The 23,692-nt window shown below is 40.6% G+C and overlaps 1 protein-coding gene across 1 annotated transcript in view; it reads right to left on the reverse strand.

Moving 5' to 3' along the window:
* Positions 1–2,615: 2,615 nt before the first annotated feature.
* Positions 2,616–23,692, reverse strand: part of RBBP8 (RB binding protein 8, endonuclease) — a 30,363-nt gene continuing 9,286 nt past the window's right edge. The window contains exons 6-18 of the mRNA XM_075270623.1: positions 22,192–22,376; positions 19,195–19,296; positions 18,321–18,421; positions 17,620–17,714; positions 15,464–16,256; positions 14,052–14,166; positions 8,563–8,654; positions 8,370–8,475; positions 8,120–8,281; positions 7,301–7,373; positions 4,118–4,214; positions 3,421–3,562; positions 2,616–3,182 (exon numbers count right to left, since the gene is read on the reverse strand). Coding sequence (XP_075126724.1) covers positions 3,085–3,182; positions 3,421–3,562; positions 4,118–4,214; positions 7,301–7,373; positions 8,120–8,281; positions 8,370–8,475; positions 8,563–8,654; positions 14,052–14,166; positions 15,464–16,256; positions 17,620–17,714; positions 18,321–18,421; positions 19,195–19,296; positions 22,192–22,376 — 2,161 coding nt within the window. The 3' untranslated portion in view covers positions 2,616–3,084. The remainder of the gene's footprint in view (positions 3,183–3,420; positions 3,563–4,117; positions 4,215–7,300; positions 7,374–8,119; positions 8,282–8,369; positions 8,476–8,562; positions 8,655–14,051; positions 14,167–15,463; positions 16,257–17,619; positions 17,715–18,320; positions 18,422–19,194; positions 19,297–22,191; positions 22,377–23,692) is intronic.

The raw sequence follows: 23,692 nt of genomic DNA on the forward strand, positions 1-23,692 counted from the left end.
TTGTTGCTGACCATGTCCATCCCTTTATGACCACAATGTACCCAACATCTGATGGCTACTTTCAGCAGGATAATGCAATGCCATGTCATAAAGCTGGAATCATCTCAGACTGGTTTCTTGAACATGACAATGAGTTCACTGTACTCCAATGGCCTCCACAGTCACCAGATCTCAATCCAATAGAGCATCTTTGGGATGTGGTGGAACGGGAGATTCGCATCATGGATGTGCAGCCGACAAATCTGCGGCAACTGTGTGATGCCATCATGTCAATATGGACCAAAATCTCTGAGGAATGCTTCCAGCACCTTGTTGAATCTATGCCACGAAGAATTGAGGCAGTTCTGAAGGCAAAAGGGGGTCCAACCCGTTACTAGCATGGTGTACCTAATAAAGTGGCCGGTGAGTGTAGGATGACTGTCTACACAACCATGTGTAAATGAGAGGAATAATTTTACATATCAGGCAAACAAAACTTCTAAAGCAATGTATTTTGTAAAAGTCTTAATTTTACATACGCTAGCAGTATAGATAGTATCATTGACATAGAATACCCCTTTAATGTTTTAGAAGAGAATATCCCTTTAAGTTTTGGTTTTTTTTGTGGCCCTTAAACCAGAAAAGGTTGTATAATCCCTGTTGTGGATAATGCTAGGGGTCACATACTTACATATTTGTGGCATCAGGGAGATCTGAGCCTCGGAATCTTCATAAAGTATGCTTGAATGACATCACAGTAGAGAGGACAATCAATATATATGAAGCATCTTCAGTACTTTCACAAAACCATTATTATAATCCGAAGCTCTCATCCATCGTAGGATGAGAGCAACGGACTTTAATAGCGATAAAGTGACAGATTATAGACAGGACATAACCTTGATTGGCTTACATATGTCAATACTAAGAGTTGACTGTGCACAAAACACAACCATCAAGAAGACTGGGCTCAAGACTTTAGAGATAGGGTTTTGTCAAAGAACAGACATGGTGGAGGAATCAAGACCGTATGCAATACCAAAGGTCCCAAAGTACACAATGATCTCCACCTATTTGCTCCTTCTTCTAACTCTCTAACAAGGAATCCCTAGTGGCTTCTGCTCAGTCCTAAGAAATGGAGGGGAGGTGGTCCAGCCTTTGGATCCAGTATGGGCTTGCAGTAGACCCTTCAGAGCCCATGTAAGAACAAAGCAGTACCCATACAGGATTCCAAATAATAGCTTGTTACAGAAGGATGTTTTTTGGTTCTTTTTACCATAAAAAAAGGCCTACAAAACATACTAAATCTGAGGGAAACCTTATGGTTATATGGTTACATCAAATACACATTTGTTGCAGAAATTTTAGCAACTATACCGTTCATTGAAATGGACTGGCATCTGCCATGTGTGAATTATACCCTAAGGATTTAATAAGATCTAATTCCCCCTTGATATGCCTGTCTGCGATTTGATTTGGTCATTTGCCTATGTAATGGCTCACGACATGGTTCTTATTTGCTTTTCTCTGCGGGTTATATCTTATTCTTGTTTTGTTCTGTTTAAAAAACCTTAATAAAATTGTATTAACCTAATAAGATGTAATTCTCTAGTGGGTCAGTTTATCACATCACTCACACAACTACTCTTGGCGTTTCCTAAAAAGTAGGAGTAACCATCTTATCTAGGCATTAAAGGAGTTTTTCAGGCAAACATTTTTTTTTTAAAGTCTGTTAGTGCTATTAATGGGTTAATAAGTGCACCCAAATACCTTTAGTAGTGTTTTGAGTGTTTTGTTTATGTGGGTAGCTTTCTGCTCTCTTAACCTACAACTACCATGTGTAGGTTGCAGTATCCATCTCTCGCTCCCTTCCCGTCACAACCCATTTCCCTGACTAGCCTGCAGACTACTCGCCCTACTTACCAAGCTAACTTAGCCCCCCACCTTACTCCATCATACTTACCTGTCTTCCGGTCCTGGAGATGTGCCGCCCTCTTCTCTTGGCTTCCTACTGCGAAAGAGAGACAGAGTGCAGACACTTTAGCTCTATTGCGCATGCGTGGGAGGCCCGATCCTTCTCTCATTCACGTCTGCCACCGTTCGCACAATAGAGTCAGTGCTCTATTGCACAGCCACCGGTCCCCCTGAAGGAAGTTATACTTTGTGTTTATAAGAAGAGGACATGAAGACAGGTACGTATGATGGGGTGGAGGAGGAGTAGGTAGTATCGGTGACATTCCATTTCTGGAAACTGGGAAACAGAATGTCATCTCAAAAATTAGAAAATGTGCTTCTACTTTAAAAAAATAAAAAAAATTTTTAAAATGTAAGTTTAGTTAGGGTTAAAGTTTCCTTTTATCCTGGACAACCCCTTTATGCTATTAGATTCCAACCGTGTCAAAGGTTTGAAAAAAAAAAAAACCAACCCAAAAATGTATAAAATAAAATGCCAATTTTTATTAATTACAGATCATCTGTAAAGCTCTATGCATTCATTTTTCCAGTGCAAACAAAGCACCTACACATAAAAAGGTGCTAAAATACAAAGAATGTCCATATTTATAAAAGTAAAAATATAGATATTAAATATTTATTTTTTTGCATTTTTTTTTTAAATCTAGCATCAATAAACCATATATAAATTCTCAACATCAAATTGTGTGCTTAGGAGAAAATTGGATGACAACCATAGTAATGAAGCTTTATATATAAACTCTACATGGCCCACTGAGGGCAGTGTAGCGTATAGTCTCAAGCTACATAGGCATATAGGTGTAAATATTTATACACTTTCAGCCTTTACTTGCATGTCCCTAATAAGCACTAAAATGCAGGTACAAAAAATGTCTGACTGTAAATATTGTACAATGCAAACTGCTTGAGGCTAGGTTCACACTAGCACTGGATAACAGTGGTTGCACACCGCGCCTGGCAGACCCTATTGACTATAATGGTGACTTTAGGTGTCCAGCTTTTTGAAACTGAAAGCAGTGGAGAAAAGTCCTCCGCAGATTTTATTGGACTATGCAGTATAGTCTCCAGCAGACACAGATGTGAACCCAGCTTGAGTCTGTGTCTACACATTTAAAGGAGGAGCCAAGTCCTTTAAGTCTTCTGTTCCTTGCTTTTTGTAGAAAACATTGCATTGTATGGTTGTCTTCTCCGTGGTCTCTGACAAGGGGACATCTGCTCTTTTATGTAACCTTCAGGAAGAAAGCAAAGCAGAATCAGTTAGTGCTAAAACCATTGCAAAAGCCGTCATTAGATATTAAAAGCCAACTACAAAACAATTGATTTTAGTGCCGTGTACCAATTGATCGTCACTAACCATAATTCTCAGGGAAAAATATGGCAAAAACCTTTTCCCAGTTTTCAGCTTACCATAAATTTTAATAAAGTGATTTTGGGGTTAATATTCAGTGCAAAACAAAAACCAAAAACCTCTTTCTTTGCAAGTCTGTGTTGAAGGAAATCCCACTTCCCAGAAGTTTTCTGGAGTACTGGGTGGGATGTAACGGGCTCGGTGCCTGGAGCAGGCTGACAACTTCTTCGCTCTCTCTTCTTCTGGAAGGTCTGCATAGTACTGGGGAAAAGTGCACACAAAAGAATTGGCCAGGAATGTTATAAATGGAGATTTAAAAGGATTTTTATCACAGTCACAAATCAAAAGCAGTGATTGGCTGCTGAAGTCATGGGATTTTTCTATGGGTCCTGCTTCACTACTTTCAAATAAAAACTGGGGACAAGTGACAATACTGCAGGGAAAAATTTATGGTGCTTGTTCGCCCGATGAAACAATCCCAAGTTTTTGAACACACAACGCTTGCCATTTTCCTGAATGTGGATCATTGTGATCATTTACACTAGCTGTGAGCAAGCGCATGGCCCTGCAGGAGTAAGCTCCTAACTTATGAAGACTTATTTGTCACCTTATACATGAGACACATCCTACAGCGGTGTGGGGAGTATCTAGAACAACTCCCTAAACTCTGGTCTGGTGATATTTTCCTTTACAAATATAGGTTTTATGATAATCTGGGATAAATTGCTATAAAATAAGGATTCCCCTTCTCGACCTACTGAGAACGAAAGAAAGAAATATGTACAAACAAAAAGCAAAAGCAGTCTACTCATTTACCAATTCACATTCTTTACAGGTATGGCCCTGCAGTTTCCTTCTTTCTTCCTTGTTTCGCACAACCTCAATATGAGGAAAATCCACTATAGACTTTTTCCTATTTAAACAAAAAATAGAAAAAAAATAAAAGCATAAAATAAATTGCACAACACATAAGAGTCTAGATTTCTACTCAGAATCTAATTTTTGGCGGGGGCTAGACATGGCGTAGTCACATTGGCGACACACAGTATCAGTGTAGTGGATAGGATGGGAAACAAATCTTGTCTATACACGGCTGAAAAAAAAAAAAAGAACTTGCAGCACAAGGTTTTAAACCCACAAACAGGTCAATTTTTTGCCTAGGGTTTGTGTGATTTTTAATCTTTGTAATGCAAAGGCTGAAAACCGACCCAACCTCCGTGGTAAAAATTGAAGGCAACACCCAGGAGATATTGACTACGTTTCAAATTGCTTGAGCAATTTTTGCAGTCAAAATGCTCTGATCTGCAATTTGCTAATCTGTGTTCATGGCTCCCATCTACACAAAGTAGGAAATAATTTTAGTTGTCATAGGCAAACGTAATGATGGCGATCAGAAGATTCTATGATCTCTGTCATTTTCCAGCCCCATAACACTTAACAGGATGATCAAAACAGGGCGGTCCTGCGTTTGAGGAAATTCTAGTTCTGGCACCAATTGGGATTTCCTCCAAAACTAGATAACAGCCTTATCCTAAGGCATAAGTTCCTATATATAGACTAATGGAAAGGTATAGTAAACAAAACAAAAATATAAAATATATTGTGTTCAGTATTTATATATTACAAACATAGTGTGTGCACATTCTAGCATCTTGTGTCAGCCCCTCAGATTGTAAGCTCTTGCGAGCAGGGCCCTCAGTCCCATTGAGTGGATTGACTTTTACTCTGTGATGTCTCTTTTTTTGTCTGTACTTCAACCCTACAATTTGCAAAGTGCTGCGGAATATGTTGGCATGTATTATTTTTCCACAGTAAATTGACACATTTATGTAACTTAACATGTAATAAAAATGGAGAGCACAAAAAACATGATTGGTAAAAATTACAAATATTTGTCTGGTCCCAAGATGTAAGATTAGCCTGTATGACCCCAATGAGAAGCTGAGTGAGACACTCATACAGGTCTGTTACCCCATGTAATACATATCCTATTAATATTATAAATGTGAAAGTTTGTGAGTTTGGATGTTTGTGGGTTTGTGTGTTTGGATGTTTGTTCCTTAATCACGCAAAACCCGCTCCACCGATTTGGCTGAAAGTTTCCACAAACATAGTTACTACACAGGATTGCGCAATAGGCTACTTTTCGTCACAATAGCGCACATACGTTTTTCCCAGGAACGAACCCCACAAAACCCAAACTCACATCACCATCTCTGCAATCGCACACACTTTGGACCATAGCAAGCCACAAAATTCATATTACCCTCTGCAGCCAAGCCCCTAACTCCACACAATCACATTTACATATACTTTACCACTTTCACCCTGACCTTAACGATACTCCAGGAGGCTACCTCTTTAACCCTCCGGAGCAGCCATGTTTGCCAACCCCCACCGCTCTGATGATCCGCGACACCGCCCACCCAGCCACTCCACTCTGTTGCCAGGAGCATGTGCATCTTAGCCACCTACAGAACGTGTTTCCAGCATGCCACCATTTTGCGCCTCCACCGTAGGCCGCAGCACCTGAACTACTCTCTCTACCCCGCCACACTCCCCGACAGCACTCTCACCTCACTGCTGTTTCGTCTTCACGATCCATCCACCTTCCCTAGGTCTCCACGCCAATGACACTGGTAAATTCCGATAGCATGTTTGCATTGGGACTACTTCTGGCCTGTATACTCCGATGTACCCTTTCAACACACCACGGACACGTAATGGTCGATAATAATGTCACCAATCTGACTTACTGCCCACCTTAGAATTACCCATCGTCCCTTCACATAAACTAGAACTGAAGATTGGCGTCCCTGTTCTACTCATGCGTAATCTCGATGCACCCCGATTGTGTAATGGCACGAGGCTATGTGTCACACAACTAGGAACAAATATCACTGAAGCCACTATTCTTACAGGAGCAGCTAAAGATGACAGTGTGTTAACCCCACACATTCCAATTATACCAAATCATTTCCCATTTCAATTCAAACGACTACAATTTTCCCTTAAATTGCTTTTACAATAACCATTCATAAATCCCAAGGACAAACGCTGAAAGTAGCAGGAATACATTTGGCCACACCAGGCTTCTCACATGGACAACTTTATGCGGCTTGCTCAAGAGTATCCTGTGCCCAAAACTTACATGTACTGGCGGAAAATAACAAATCATACAATGTCGTATATTGAAGTATATTAACTTGAAATACCTCTGTCCCAAAGACACTATGTACAGTTTCTCACAACACCGTATAGCAGCTGAAATACAAATTACATTCAACACAAAAGTCTCACGTATTCTCAGAATTACAGCAAAAACAAGATACAAAGTTACATTTCATATCCCATACCTTATACACAGTACGAAAACCTTACTCGCGCCTGTATATACCCACTACTACAATCACCGAAGACGAAGTCGCGGGTACCAGCTAGTAGGAAATATAGGGGAAACATGACCCTATTAAGCAATTGTATAGACCAGTTCTGTGGTTTCCACAGACTTCTGTAGGTCCACAATGTACCTCTGTATACTGTATGATTCCAGCAGAAAAGTAATCACGGCATGTGCCATCACATACTGTAATACAAACCATCATATGACAACACAGAGCAGCTGTGTGAGCCTCTGTATAGCTATAGGCCTAGAGTTCAGATATAAAAACTGGCATCCCAGGTTGAAGCAGTGTGGTGATTATGGTTGTTTTCATGTTAAGGCATATCTCTAACTACTTTGTACATTTATTTATTTATTACATAGTTGACTTTTCCTTTTAAACAAAAAAAAGGGAATTTATTTAATTTCCAACACCAGTCTTACTTCATTAGTAAGAGATTCCAGCGATATATTGGCCATGCTACAAAGATGTACCACATCAATGCCTGGCTGGTGTAGTAAATATCTCTAGTAGTCAGCCTCGGCCTGGACGTACATAGTCAATGGGAGATTGGGAAGACGTTAATGTACATTGGGTTATGTTGAAATTTACTTACATTGTCACATCCTGTACATAGGGCTCAACGTAGGCCTTTTGCTTCTGGTAGGCTTCTCCTTTTCCTTGGCTCCCTAAACAAAACAGCAATGTAAACCAACTATTCACAGAAAGGAATACATGAAAAACAGAACCCTGGGGTAATCCATTGAAGAGCTTGGTAGATCATACATTTCCCTGTTCTGTAAACTTAAGTAGCAATTGCATTTTTTAAAAAAAAATTTAAAGAAATTTTCGAAGTTCATAAGACTGATGACCTATCCAAATCTATTGAAGATTGATAGCGGTCCAAAATCTGGGACCCTTGTGGAGACCTTAGCTGTGCAACCACCTTTAATTGAATGTGACTGAGCAATAGAGAGGCCACGTGACGGATGAAAGCGAGGTCACATGGCCTGTGAATCGGTACCACTGTTTAAAACAGATGATCTATAGGAGGCCCCACTCATGGTTCTCAATCCTATAAAGCAGGATTTGCGCAGTTATAGATTTATGGGAAAAGATTCAGTGTAACCTGTCATTTATCCACTGAAATCTTTGCTCTATGTTAAGTCAAGGAAATGCTCATACCCCAGCCTTCCCTCTATGATTCTACATACAGAGATAGCAGTCAATCAATGATAGGAGTGACCCCTTGACCTCACGACATACTAGAGCTGAGATTTCAATGGATAAATGGAGTAATGCATTGTCTGGTAGGGGGCTTGGCTCATAAGGACTTATGGGTCTATACCCAGATTTTCTCTTTGGAATTTTATTTACTTTTCTCTCCCACCCCCATTTTTGAATTGAAAAATACATTGTCTGGAGGACCTCTGACCTCTTGCATTCATGGATACTTTGAGTGGTGTGGATCCATCGGGTTCTTCCTCACAGTCCATCCTCTGGGACGGGCTGTGTTCTTGGGCATATGACACATACTCCTCACATTCCGTCTTGTCAAACAATTCTGCAAAACTGTCATGCCCTTTATTTTCCTGATCTGCAAGGCAAGACAGTACCAATCTAAATCACTACTATTGTACAGGTGTCTCTGAAAGAACAAACATCTGCAGACATGACTGACTTACGTGGACTGTCATTTGTGTTTTTGGGATCTTTCATTTTTAACAGCATACTTTCACTGACATAGGTGTAATCCAAATCTTCATATTCTGTATTAATGTGGCATCCGTCCTAGTGAAAGACAGCGCATTATGCCTATTATTCATACCACATGAATACAATTCATTACTAAATCTACAAATGTACTTTTTCACTTGCCTTGCCATCTACAACAGTGTTGTCCATTTTATACTGAGAAAGGTCTGCTCCCGGGTCAATGCTCCACTGCACATTCTCAACAGAAGCCAAGTCTAAATAGGAAAATATCACAGGAATTAATGTCTCATCTCTGCTTGGATTATAATGACCATTAAGAAGGTTTCTTGCAAACAACAGAATAATACACAAAAAACTTATTAGAGAAAGTTTACATATTGTAATATTATAACTGCACTTAAATATTCAACATATTAAGCTGGCCATGCACACAAGATTGATAGCATTGATAGCCAAATCCACTATTATGGACAGTCATGAATTGTAGAGAGCTGGATTGGGCATTTTGATTCAGCTCGCCCAGTCCTTTTGATCCTGGGGAGATAAGCTGCCAGCAGAGGTGTAAGTGCGGCATCCTCTTGTCTCCCCGCTCGCCAGTCCCAAAAAATTAAAATAAAAGAAATAAATCTATCTATCTATCTATCTATCTATCTATCTATCTATCTATCTATCTATCTATCTATCTATCTATATATATCATTTAACAGGTATTGCTCCACTCACTCCAGCACAGTAGGACTTATTTCTTTTCCCTAGCCCTCACCATTCCTAAGATAGTAAGGGTCCATTCACATGGAGGAAAATGGTGAGGAATTTGGTGTGGAATTTCAGCGCTGAAAAAAGCCTCCCATTGACTTCAATGGGTTCCTTTTTCTGCTTCCACACCAAATTCCTCACCATTTTCCTCCGTGTGAATGGACCCCAAGAACTGGAGATGGTGGAGGAGGTCCTCTTTAGTAAAACAATAATTGTTGTACCTCTATCTACATTCTACCATTACTTTATTGTTCTTCCCAAAAACATTCAGAAACTTCTGCACACCATACTAAATAATTTTTATTTAAGAAATCCATATTTTACAGAGGAGATAGTTTAGCGATGTTTCGGCCTGATTGGCCTTCATCAGACTTTGTGCGGGGTGTCTCACATCAAACTCCTCTTCCCCATGTCACCTGAGTCTCAGGACTGCGAATCAGGCTAAAACGTCACTGTGCCATCTCCTCTGTAATATATGGAATTCTTAAAATAAGTAATCACTCCATTATCCAGTATGGTGTGCAGAAGTTTATTCTTTGAAGATATCTGGGTTGGGACTCTAGTTAAGCACCGAAATACTCTTCATTCCGCGTGCCACATAAATCAGCTTCCCTAAAATGTGTAACTATTTTACATGTATAAGTGATATCTGGGTCTAACCTCTCTTCGTTAAAAAAGTTTCAATACAAATATATCGTATATACTCGAGTATAAGCCGACTTTTTCAGCACATTTTTCATGCTGAAAAAGCTCTCCTCGGCTTATACACGAGCCAGGGCTCACGGAGCACAGAAAACTGGAAGGACCTGGAAGGGGGAGGTCCTTTAGTGTTACTGCTGTGTGATTGGCTTCTCATGAGGTCACGTGACTGTGATCTCAAAGGTCCTGACTGTATCAAAGGTCCTGTAGCCACTGGTATGTAACATCTGCAGATAAGGTTGAGTCTAAATCCTAGTAGCTCCGCCCACACCAGAGTCCGATCACATGGTCATGACGTCATCAGAGGTCCTTTAGCACACTAGGATTTAGCATCTACCCTGCAGAGGAGTGGCCAGGATTCATCGTGTCTTATGGAAGATGTCTGTTGTATGGAGGAGAGAAAGCTACAGTAAAGTGACACACACAGGGACCTTCCTTTAGTTACTCTGCCTATTAATGTCAGGTATTTGGGGTTATTAATTTAGTTTCAGTAACTCCATGTGCCTCACATTAATAACAGTTAACCCCATCACGTCCCTCATATTAACCCGTGTGCCCCATATAAGGGTTACTAATATGTGAGACACATGAGGGTACTAATGAAACACCTTAATTATGAAGACACCTAATTATTACCTCCATGTCCCACATATCTGTAACTCTTATGTGAGGCACACAGGGGGTTAATGTGAGGGACATGATGGGGTTAACTGCTATTACTATGATCCCCATGGAGTTACTAAGCTGCAATGCACATGAACAGACTTTTTATCTGCAATGGTGGATTTCCCCCCCTCGGCTTATACTCGAGTCAATAAGTTTTCCCAGTTTTTTTGTGGTAAAATTAGGGGTCTCGGCTTATATTCGGATCGGCTTATACTCGGGTATATACGGTAATGTATGTGACAAATAGAACTTTTTAATTGTTGCAGGTTTCTATATGCTTTGGCATTCTACATTTTGAAGACTGGAGAGAGATTGGTGCACTGTTTAGGTTTCAAGCTTTGCCTTGGATTTTGGTAATAAGACCTTTGTGTTTTATATTTGGTGTGACTACATGCACAGCTGAAGAGGAGCATAAAACAGGAGCACAGAGACAGGAATTAGCCTTTGTTTCAACCATATTAAATACACACTCAGCAGAACATGATACTTGTCAGACGCAGATCCGACATGGAACATTAGCAAAGCTGTATTTCCCATACACCGCTTCCTATATTTTGTTACAGTGGTTGCTATTAGTTTTCTTAGTTATCTTGTTCAGAAGCAAGATACACATCGAAACTTGGCTGACTTACTGCAGATACTAACTATAGCTTTCTGGAAAAAAAAACACATATGTTTAACATTAATTAAATCACTACTATAATATATAAGCAGGGAACTTTTTACACATATACCTGAATTGGTAATAAAGTATACATCAAGCAACTAAGCAGAGAATTGGGGGAGAAATGTGTGATGTGCTGTATTTAGCTCACAGAACATTGTGTAGACTACATGCAATTGTAGAAAGCTCTCGGCATGGTTTGTTGGGTTTTGAGCCTTAGGATACAAACAATAATGTTGTCATTCATTTACAGCAGACGGAGATCTTAAACTGGTAAGACGCTGAAACCTTCCAGTCTACAGTGAATCAGTTGCACGTTCATAACATAGACGGGGAACATAGAACTGGAGTCTACAGGAATTTCATACCAAGACGAGAATGCTAAAATGTACAAGTCACGTCAATAACATTGACATAGTTACTTGCTGTTTATTGTATCCCTTATTTACTATTAATAGGCAGCATTAGTGGAACCACAGAACAAGTAACTTACATGCATCATCAGGGGGAAGCATATTAAACAAGCAGCACAGTTAGGCTTGGTTCTAGAGATAAGAGAGTACTATTCGAAACTCCCGTTTCAAATAGCACGCACCCATAGGAATGAATGGACGCAGCCGGCACGCAGGGGGTTAAGCGGCCGGCCGCCAGCAAAGTCTGCGTGTCGGCCGCTTCCATTCATTCCTATGGGTGAGTGCTATTCGAAACGGCCGTTTCGAATAGTACTCACTCATCTCTACTTGGTTCACACTACCATTGATAATGTCCATTACTATCATCCATCAAAGGATGACAGCAACAGACATTAAATGACTCTCCATCAGTAGTCAACTCAATGTAGAGAACATGACAGATGTTTTCTTCAGTTTTTTTTTCTTACTTTTCTATCATGTTGTTTACATCTGTGCCAATGGGAATGAACACAGAGAGCTCTCTCCATCTGTCTCTGTTACTCTGCTAGTTCATGTATGTTACGGTCATCCAATGACAGATCACAGTAACTGACATCAACAATGGTATTGTGAACCTTACTTTGGACAGGTAAAGCTCACTTGAATGGAATATCTTTTTCACCCCCCATGGAAATAAATGCCTCAACTGCAGATATATTCTTTAATTTCACAATAGTCACATGAGCAACCTGGAGCACAAAGGACAACTCCATCACTCCAAAGCGCTATGCCTCACACTACTCTAATAGTCCTCAAAACTGAACAGTCATTCAAATGATAGCCATCACCATAGACATTATCAGGTTTGGGTTGTTGATGCGTATTTTTTTTTAAATTCCTTTTTACCCATTCTGTAAGCGGGTGTTGGTTTTTTTTAAATTTGTTAGACCATTTTACTTCCTTTTACTGTAAAACAGTACAGTACAATACAATACTCAGTGTATCGCCAGTATTTACAGTTGTAGCAGCCAAACTTGGTAATGGGGGGGAGGGATGGGGGCAGGGGGAGTTCACTTGAAATAGCTGTAGCTCCGGTTTTAAAACTACTTACAACAGTGGTGAGATTCTAAGATCACAGCTCCAGTTATAAGAAAAAATAAATAAATAAAAATCCAGCCATTACTAGTTAAAGCGCATCACAGTTTTTCCCCACACCGATCTGCAAAGAAAGTCTGCAGAGTTTTCCTCTGTGGATTTCAGGATTCAATTATACCTATAGGGAAAACACCAGCATTTCTGTAGGTATAATTAACATGCTGTGATTTCCAAAAACGTAACGGTTTTGGAAACCACAGTATTGCTGCAGGCATTTCTGCAGTTTGTGAATGGGATTCGCTGGAATCCCATTCACTTTACTGGAACTGTGAAATGCCACATTGGGACTCCAGCGTAAAAGATTTATCCCTCTCGTCCCATGAAAGACTTCCCTCTCTGAAATAAACACTTGGTCTCTGAGCCCTACTTACCTGTCTGCATCCGAGCTGAGGAGACTTTCAGCAGTGGTCTGGCTTTATAGAAACAGCATAGCTCTGATGTATACCATTTCCATAACTCTCATTCATTTCTATGAGGCTAAAGAAGTAGAGTAGCTCAGAGCTTCGAGGTTTCCCTAAAGCCCGGGCATAGCTAAAAATCTCCTCAAAAACAGTTGTGCAGAGCAGCACCAGAAAAAATACCGATCTGGTCAGTGGGTGCAAATTCTAAGTGATCGGGCGTATGATCACATGTGGATAATGCAACAAATCAACAGCACTCCAAAAATAAATAAAAAATATTTTTTGAGTGCTGTTCATTTCTTGCATTAAAAATCTCCTCAGCTACATCATGGCTGGGTTAAGTAAATCGGGAACAGAGTTTTGGTGAAGGGGAGGGAAGCTCATTTTAGAGATAGATGCAGAATCCACACCTATTAGACATTTAGGGCATATCCAATGTCTTTTGTGGGAAAACTTAAAAAGACACACTTGGAAACATCAGCTTTGTATGCTGCAGTGTGTGATGTGGACTAGGTGGATAAACCGTAAATAAAGAAACTCAGCAGGCAACAGGGTGCAAATGTATAGTTCTGAATTCAGCTTAGCCTAACTGACCTCGGCCTATGCACATATTAGATCATTGGTGGGATGATAAGAAGTAACAATGTACACCAGTTTTGGTGTAGCTACAGCAGTATACTAGATAACAGCATACATTTGGTTCCTTAACAAGCTAGACAGCATATAACAAACCCGCAGGTGCTGGGAATACAATTTTGCTGCCATTGCAAAAGCACATTCACTTTAGTATAGCGTCAGTCAATTTCCGACCTATTGAAAATCTAGATTTCTTGGCACATTCCTGCAATAATGACAGCATGACTACTCAGGGTTTTCTTTACACATCACCCATGGGGAGTACATTTATGCACGATATACCTTCCTCTTTGTCTCTGGGTTGTACAGCGTGAGGATTTGGTTGCAGCACTGATGCTTGCTTGCAGACTCTCTGCACCGATCTACTAGGCCTTTTTGGTACATGGGCTCCAGGTTCCTGAATAGTAAAACAAGGTTAAAGTTGCAGAATACTTAAGAGATGTACAAATAAAAACCATACAATTGGCTAGAAATAAGTGAATAAACATAACCATTACATTAGAAGTAACATTATTTGAAGTCTATGAGTTTTTATCTTTTGGGCAATAAACAGCCTCACTTCATTTTTGGCTTACATGGGGAAGAGTGGGGGAAGGGTTGGGGTACTCAGTGTTACATTCAGATAAAACTAACAAAGTAAAATACCATTTAAGTAATTTTCAGTAACTTTCTTTGTAATATGTTTAAGTGTGAAGGATCGCCATTTGTTTAAGTGAGTCTAAAGACCAGGGCTGTAGTGAGCCTCTGACAAATCAGATTCAGCAAAGTATATCCTGTGACACGGATGACTAATGGGTTGCCCATAAGATGGGCTCCATGGGTCAAACCCCTCAAGCAAAGTCCTCAGTCTCAATTTTGTTAAAGTAAGTTTTCAGGAAACTCTGGATATGTCATGTCAGAGGTGCTCAATAGAGCATTGTGCCCCTTCAGTCTTGACTGGCTCCACAGCAGAACACGGGCTCATAGAACTATCTATGGGACCATCACCAAAGCTAGTGAGAGGTCACTATGACATTAAAAGTTTAGGGACATTAAGATAATGAGAAAGTGCAGTCCAGGAAATACAGACACGTGTAATGCATTCTCTGGAAGGGAACTGCCCGTGTGAAGCTGGCCTTAAAGTGGTTGTATCAAGTTATGAGGTTATTCTCCTATCAATAAGATAGGGAAGGGAGTAGCAACCCCTGGAACATCTGTCCTCCACTACGCTGAGCATGGGGAGGTAATGAAATAGGTGTCCAGTCCCATAATCCTTCACCCAGCTCCAAGTTGTTATCGGGATCGATGCTTGCAGGTGATGGAGTCTGTGACAGAATGGGGACAGTACGATCACCGCGCGGAAGTGAGAGATACAGAAGGATCACTTGGGGCAACACTGGAGTATCATACTATGTATAGAATAAAACCATGGGGCATCGTACTGTGTATAGGGGCAACAATGAGGCATATAGGGGATAACTTCATGATTAGTGAGGGTTCGGTGATACCAAGAATGAGGCAATGGTTCTGCAGTCATGATGGAGTGTTGGGCCTAGCATGCACTGCTGCTCCATTCTCATCTCCATGGGAGTGTTTGAGATAGTCAAGTGCCGTACAACGCTATCTCTCATGCTCCCTTAGAGAATAAGGGATAACTTCATAATTTTTAACAACTCCTTTGAGGTTATGAAACACAGAAAAAAAAAAAAAAATACCTCTGTGTCATCAAATAGCTGACTATCCTCCTGAGCTCCTTCCAAATCAGTTTGTGGCCGGATTTCTGTGCAGTCTCCCTTTCTTGCCTTCTTATGAGTCGCTGTTTGATGTGAGGGGACCTCCCTGGGCTGTAAATAACTCCCCTGAAAATGATGTCCCATAGAAGAATTGCTTCTGGGAACTAATTTGAAGGTGTCTTGTATAGTAGATTGCTTCATCTTGCTTCTAGAGGTCTCTTGCCCTTTCTGTTGAGGGCTCAGTCCAGAGAACCTATCTGAGAGATCCAGGGGCTTATCAAGGGAAAGATCTCCGGCACCATTGGCAATTTTTAAGGGAAAATCATTCTCTTTATTAACAGTTGCCATTTCACAGTTTGTTTCTACTTCACTTTCTACCTTTTTCCGCTTGCCACATCTGCTTGCAGTTTGCTTATATCCTTCATGGTCCATATTGTCTTTGCTCATAAAACCAGCATTGGTGCCACTGATCAGAGAGTCACTTGTGCTCCTGTGTAAAGGCTGCTGCTTGTTGCCTGAGCATTGGCTGATCACAGAGTTTTTCTCTGTCCTGTGGCACAACGCCATCACCAGGGAAGTATCTTCTGACAATACATGGACAGAAGGCTTGTTAGAATACGAGGACTTCAGGCTGAATCCAGTAGGCAGGAGAGAAGTGCTAGTATCTAATTTGGCAGTGGTGTCAATTTTGGAAGCGGCCATTCCAAACACTGGTGATATTCGCTGTGAATCCCACTCCAGGTCATGTGGATTACTCTGTACGTTCTCGGAGAGTCTGTGCCAAGCAAAAAAATAAGTCTAAGCAACATTATACTATAAGTATTTATACAAAGAAATATATAACCACAATCTACACACAATACAGAAACCAGCGCCATTATGGAAAACTAACAGTCTAATTTTGCTTCATTGCTGTCACCTAACCTATAAGACCAGCTATTTATTTCCTTTATTCACATTTGTGTTGCTTTTTTTAAAAATTGACATGGTTAATGAGATCAATTTATGCCAACCAAATAGTATTTTTTGATGTGACATATAATTTATTTACCGTCTACACACAATATATAGCTTTCCATCATTAAATCTTTGAAGCATAAATATAGGATGAAGCAATTTCCTGCATTTTTATACTGTTCATGTTTCGCACTAATTTCCTAAATTAACAATAAATTACTATGGTTGTGTGAATGTCTAATATGTTTAGTTTTTAAATGTATGAACAATAATCTGTATTCTATACCAAATCACTTTTATTAAAAGAAAGCTTGAAAAATATCTGCAAATATTACTTTATAAAACTCCCATTAATTTGTATTTTACAACTTTATTTGCTTCTATCTATATACTCCATTATCTTTGGAGCCGCTATGACAAGGACTGCTACACTGGTAATTTCTGGAAATGGAAGAAGCATTTGAGGCAGTTATCCAGGACAAATCAAACAGGACACTTACTTTTCTGACTGCAGAAAGTGGCCAGTTCTTAAGCATGGGTTTAGACTACTGTCATAGTCCATTGACTGAAACGGCAATAGAATGACTGATGCAGATGGAGCTCCCTGTCTGAGGTCACTCTAGTGTAAAACATGGCAGAACCCTTCATTCTAACATGTATGCATCATTTTTAAACAGAAGAAAAAGTCCTGCATACACAGCTTTTAATTCTGTTCAAGAAGAAGACACACATGACAGAATAAAGCTTCCACCATGCTTCTTACATTAGAGGGAATGTAGATGGAAGGGACTCAGTCTTTATCATTTCATTGCAGTTTAAGTCAGCCGCTCTAATCCTGTGACAGATCAGAGCAATAGACTAATGACTGTAATACAAATCTACCCTAAACTAAAATAAATCTAAATTTGGCAAAGCAAAAAAAAGCATTCTCTGAATGAGATTTTTTGAAAATCCTGCACAGCAGTCCTAGCCACATAGGTTAACAAATGAACGGCATGCAGAGAAAAACTATCGTAACCACATAATTTTCCAAAGACAACAATGGAGAATATAAGACACCATGTACTAAGTTAACTTCAATGAACAGTGAAGAAATCCTGGTTGTGAAGGTCACAAGGAGGACAGCTGAAGAAAGTAGTAGATTACTGGGTTAGTAAAGTATATCAGCACAAAGGACTTACTCTAATTCACTGAGTCTTGGAGAATGCTCCTCATACTTAAGCACTTGAACAGCTCCTGCATTGGTCCTCAGGTTGTTTAGTACACTCTGGGATTGCTTCAATAAAGGCACAAGCAAAAACAGTATTAATGATTTGTTATGCCAGGTTATACCAGTATGTCGCTGGGACTCCTAACAGCAGACTTAACTATACTGCTAGGAGTCCCGCTACTGATGTACGGTACAGCACAGTAAACCGGGTCAACACACAACTTCACAGCTGAAACCTTGTAGTCTGCATGCGTCCTCAGTGTCCCTTTCAAAACAAACGCTACAGAGTCAAATTCAATGAATGTCCAGTGAAAGGTTAGTTGTCTAACAGCGGACACACACGACATGAATGAAGGCTGAACACATCAATTTTAGCAAAACTGGCTGATCATTTAATGTGTACAGGGGGGTGGGGGGGTTTGGTGTAAAAAAAAAAAAAAAGATTCAGGCATGATAGACCTCAACATGTCCGATTCATTGTTCTCAAGGGTGATAAGTTTCCAGCAAAGGTTACTGGTCTATTGAGGACACATGCATGAACTTTCAAACAAAAAACACCCAAGTGTATGGTGCAGTCAAAAGGGAAAAGGTCTATCAAAGATGTTCACCTTAACTTGCTTCAAGGCAAAGCAAGACAAGATAGCATTTTGACATGCTGATCAAGGGACTTACAGATTCTTCTACATGAGCGTCAAGGCCAATCGTTTCAGCTACCACAGCAGCTAAATTAAAGACTGGTTTCTCAGAAGTAAAATCGCCAACCTCCTGCTTTGCTGTTGAAACACAAACGAAAGATAAATGGTAAGTTAACAAATGCATAACACATCATATACATTATTTATCACATGTATGTTTCAGTTGTAACGTATCCATAACGTCTGTACATTACAGGCCACAATTTCAGCACTTTAGCATTATGTATCAAGACATCATATTCTGAATAACGGCATATAGATGATGTAGCTCCCTCACAACTGCAAAGATAGTAAAAAGGTAAGGTATGCGCAGTTATGACCACAATCACACAGTCAGGGAGTATTCCAGAATCTGTACAAAAGCTGCTTTGATGGATCAAAGACTAGCTCCCATGCCCTGCACAAAGTACATATAGGGGAACCTGATTTATAACAGTCTCTCTTGCACTCAGGGACCCCAAGGATCATGTAGGATATAGGGAAAGAGCCAGAGCATCAGTAATGACCTGCACCGATATAAGTAAAGTGCTTTGGTTGTGATAGACCGCTCCTATTCATTGTCTTATCTCCTGCATGTCTCTCTCCCAAGACATGTGACCAGCAGTCCATCTCCAAAGGTAGGATTTTCAGGAAACCACAGAATTTCTGATATATTACTAAGTTTCTTATAATCTATATTATATTGTCTGTACTAATCACGTATGCAAAGTTTATTGAAGCAACAGTGTATAGGACAGCAAAGAGATCAGATGTAAAGAGAAGATTTTCACCTCTTTTGTGTCCTTGCTCCACTTAGGGTTTTTGGCTGTTGTGTTATCATATAGCAATTAACTTCGCTGTTGAATACTTACCAGAAACAGGGGATAACTGTAATGCACAAGTATCAGCAACCAAGATGGCTTCTTCTTTCCTTGTATTTACTTGGGTAGATGTAAATATTCTTGCTCCAGAGCCTGCAAGACAGATCAACCGCATTACAGGATTTTATCAAACAAGTCATGGTTGCAATGTGACTGCATTCACTTACTCATCAGCAGTCATGACTAAAGTTGCAGTGTAGCCCTAGACTAAAAGAAGCCACAATGACAGATTTCAGAAAGGGGCTGTCTTATGAGGACAAGTCATGTCCATATCCCATCTAAGAAAGTTATTGTCTGTAGAAGTTGTTTGGCAAAGAACAAACAGCTTGTCACCAGCATCAGCCCATTTAAAAGGGCTTCGCCAGCCATTAAAAAACATTTGGGCAAGGGCTCAGAAAATGTGGAATTTAAAAAACCAAAAAAACATATAATCCAATTGCTCACTGAGTCACCACAATAGCTAAGAGTGGTTATTGTCTATGTAAGCGTAACCAGAAAGTAAAGAATGGAGGGGAACCCAGGGAGAACTGAAGGAGGAGCAGAGGGCATAATGGTCCAAGTGAAGAAATACGCCATAAGACATACGGTATAATGTATTGCATTTGGTTTACAGCAGTCACTGTAGCAACCTCCTGTCATTCGCTATTCAACTAATATTCTGTGTTTACTCTTACCTCGTCTCCATAAATTCCACCTAGTTTTATTACAGGCAAATGCTTTAAGTATTTTTAGATGTTATTTGCATTGAACAGAGCGATCGTATTTACACTTATCTAAATGTTTCCACTTGAAAATTTGCATTGTGACTTGCTGCTATTCTTCTACACAAGTTCAAAGAACTCTTTAAAGAGGACCTTTCACCGATTTGGGCACAAGCAGTTCTATATACTGCTGGAAAGCGGACAGTGCACTGAATTCAGCGCACCATCGGGTTACCTGATCTGTGTCCCGGGTAAAGAGCCATCGGTCCCTGTACTGTAGCTCTTTACAGTCAGAAGGGCGCTCCTGACAGTCATTCAGGAACGTCCTTCTCCACAGCAGCGCCTATAGCGCTGTATAGTGTGAGCAGGGAGGAAAGCCCCCTCCCTCTGCTCACAGTGCTCATCCATAGACGAGTATTATCAGGAGGGGAGGAGGCTTTCCTCCCCACTCACACAGCACAGTGCGATAGATGCTGCTGTGAAGAAGGATGTACCTGACTGACTGTCAGGAACGCCCTTCTGACTGTAAAGTGCTATGGTACCGGGACACAGATCGGGAAAGCCGACAGTGCGCTGAATTCAGCGCACTGTCGGCTTTCCAGCAGTATATAGAACTGCCTGTGCCCAAATCGGTGAAAGGTCCTCTTCAACCAGACTAGAAATCTGTCTAAGATTCTTCCAATTTACCTTTCTATAACATTACAGTACCGATGTGATTTTCACCATCCTTAAAAGCCCGTCCAAGGCAAACGCCTTGTCACTGCCCTGTAGACTACAGTATTTTGTAAAAGAGCACATCCAGCAAATACAAGTAAAAACACACAAAAAAAGCAAACCACAAAAGACCACACGTTCTAGTCTGCCCTTGTATTACTTCATTTTTATCTCTGGACAGATAGATTGATCTAGGCTTGCTTATCTTCACTTACTATAGATTTCTCAAACACATCTTCTGGACAGTTTCACCATGCCTCAACTACTCTTTCAGTGAGGGTAAAGTATTGCATTATGTTAACTACCAGTTACAATAAAACAAACATGATGGATCAAAACTTTGACAGATTATGTTTCTATGTGATGACAACACCAGGAACTTAGCTTGGACAACAAATTGCAGTAGACAGGAACCAAGAAAGTAGAAGTTACTGTAAGTCAATACTATTTACTATACTATATTAACACTAACACTAAAAGTAGCAATACAGATTAGATTAGTGATTCCAAAACTGTGGGTAGCAACCCCTGGGGGATTGTGAAGACTACTAGGGGGTTGCGATGCAGCAGAGGTAATTAGGCTATAAAGCGCTGAAGTCCTGATATGGCGGCTGATACAAGTTCAACAGTCATATCAGTAGCAGAGCCACTGCACAGCTTTCAGTGGTGGGCCGAGGAAAGGCCGAGGAAAAATAAACTCTCTCCTATTGAGCTTCCGGTGAAGACCTGATTTTACTAAACTAAGCTAAGCCTTTTCGAATCAGCCTTAGGACACCATGGTACATTTGTGAGGCCTAGGGACTGACCTGTATCATGAATTCTATGGAGCTTTCTTACTGTAATCCAGTCCATTTTCAGGGCAATTTTTAGTTAGTTTAGTAGTAACTCTCATGTTGGGCTATGCTCACATCACACTTCTGTGCGTAGAGGGGGGGGGGCAGATTGCACATGTGGAAGGAAGGGGGGGGGGGTTACGGTCACCGGAGTCACGGGAAAGAGGGGGGGCCGAGGCGCAGCAGCAAGGCTGCTGCCTCCCGACCCACCATCCTGTAGGAGGCGCCCGCTGCAGCCGCAAGGAAAGGGACGTGGGGGGCTGCGAAGGAAGTCGCGGGTAGGAGGCGACAACAAACTGAGGGCAGAGATGGGGGAACAAGAAATATAAGCAGTTCACCGCCATCGCCAACCAGTAGACGAAGTCGCAGGTAACTGCTGATATATATATGAATCAGTATGCCCCCATGGATCAAAACCTTGCTAAAAGTTTTAGTATCCATTTGTTTTGGTGGAGTAAATACCGATTTATTTTTTTTTGCATAAGAGTCAGACTTAAAAAAAAAAAGTAGTTACCCGTGGTAATCAGAGAACCCCATCGACTATAATGGGGTTTGCATGGTTTCCACCAGAAAAGGGTGAAAAATGTGGAGAGAAAAACGCGACTTGCAGACAAGGGAACAGAACGGAATCCCCACACGGAGAGCCAACGCTGGTGTGAACCCAGCCTCAACTGGAACTAAAAAGTTCAAAAATGTCCTGATGTATACACCAGATATACTTAAGAAGGCATCTCACTTACTGTTGGTACATTCCGAGGCACTGGATTCATTCTGCGGGCGTTCTGTATACCGCACATGTTTGCTTGATTTTTTTCTGCGCATCCTGCTGACTACATTTATAGGAATAGAACTGACTGGTGAATCAGGAATAATGCCATCATCACCATCACCTCCTACAACGTCTTCATGTATCTTTTTCATTGACCTAAATATTAAATTATATTTCAGTCACAGCATAAGAAATAGAAGTGAAACTTTGATAATGAAGTATATATTTTCAGAACATTTTAGAATATTATGTATGTAGAATTATTATCTTTAATTGTCAATGTAAACTTTAAGGCTAAGGCCCCACATTGCAACAATGCAGCTTTTTTTGTTGCATATTTTGCTGTCTTTTTGAGCCAAAGCTCAGACCACACCTGGAATACTGTGTACAGTTCTGGGCGCCTCAATTCAAGAAAGACATCGATATATTGGAGCAAGTCCAGAGAAGAGCAACCAAAATGGTGGAAGGTCTGCAAACCATGTCCTATGAGGAGCGGCTAAAAGAACTGGGATTGTTTAGTTTGCAGAAGAGAAGGCTGAGGGGAGATTTAATAGCAGTCTACAAATATCTGAAAAGTAGTCACAGTGCAGAGGGATCTACCCTATTCTCATTAGCACAAGGAAGTACAAGAAGCAATGGGATGAAACTAAAGGTAAAGAGATACTGATTAGACATTAGGAAAAACTTTCTGACAGTGAGGGTAGTGAGAGAGGCTGCCACGGGAGGTGGTGGGCGCTCCATCAATGGAAATCTTCAAGCGGAATCTGGATAAACATATAGCTGGGATGATTTAGGAAAACCTGCACTCGCAGGGGGTTGGACCCGATGGCCCTTGAGGTCCCTTCCAACTCTACCATAAGAATAAGAATAAGTGGATTGAGCAGAAGGGAGAAGTATAAGAACTTGCTATATATTTCCCATTCCTTCTGTTGGCTCAAAAAAATGCAACAAAATCTGAAAAAAAAATAAAAGCTGTGTTTCCTCAACGTAGGAATACGGCTCCACAAAACGTCTCTTTTTTTTTTTATAGGAGTGGGAACAAACCGCTATCAGAAAAAGGAAGTGAACAGCTCCCATTTAAGTCAATGGGAGGCGTTTTTTGGAGCCGCACTCTAAGGCAGATTCCGCATCAAAATCCGGACCCAAAAACTCTGTGTGAACTCAGCATAAAGGGGATTTGTCAGTTTCAAAATGCCTCCCAAAAGAATGATAATTCCATGTATGGGGTCTTTGATATGAGCAGAAATATACTTGTGTAGCTACAAACTGATGAAATAATGAGGGGAGATCATATATTTATGGATATGTAAAGCAACCACATGTGCATCAGGGGATGAGAATGATTTGCCTACAGACACCTGACACAGGCAGAGGTTGAGAATACTGATCATGGCTAAAGGGATTGGGTTGGTAAGTATTCTAGAAGCAAATCTGGTAAATTAGAGCCATCCTAAATGCACTTGCAGGATTAT

This window comes from Leptodactylus fuscus, chromosome 4 (genome assembly GCF_031893055.1).
Source record: "Leptodactylus fuscus isolate aLepFus1 chromosome 4, aLepFus1.hap2, whole genome shotgun sequence".
Taxonomy (NCBI): Eukaryota; Metazoa; Chordata; class Amphibia; order Anura; family Leptodactylidae; genus Leptodactylus; species Leptodactylus fuscus.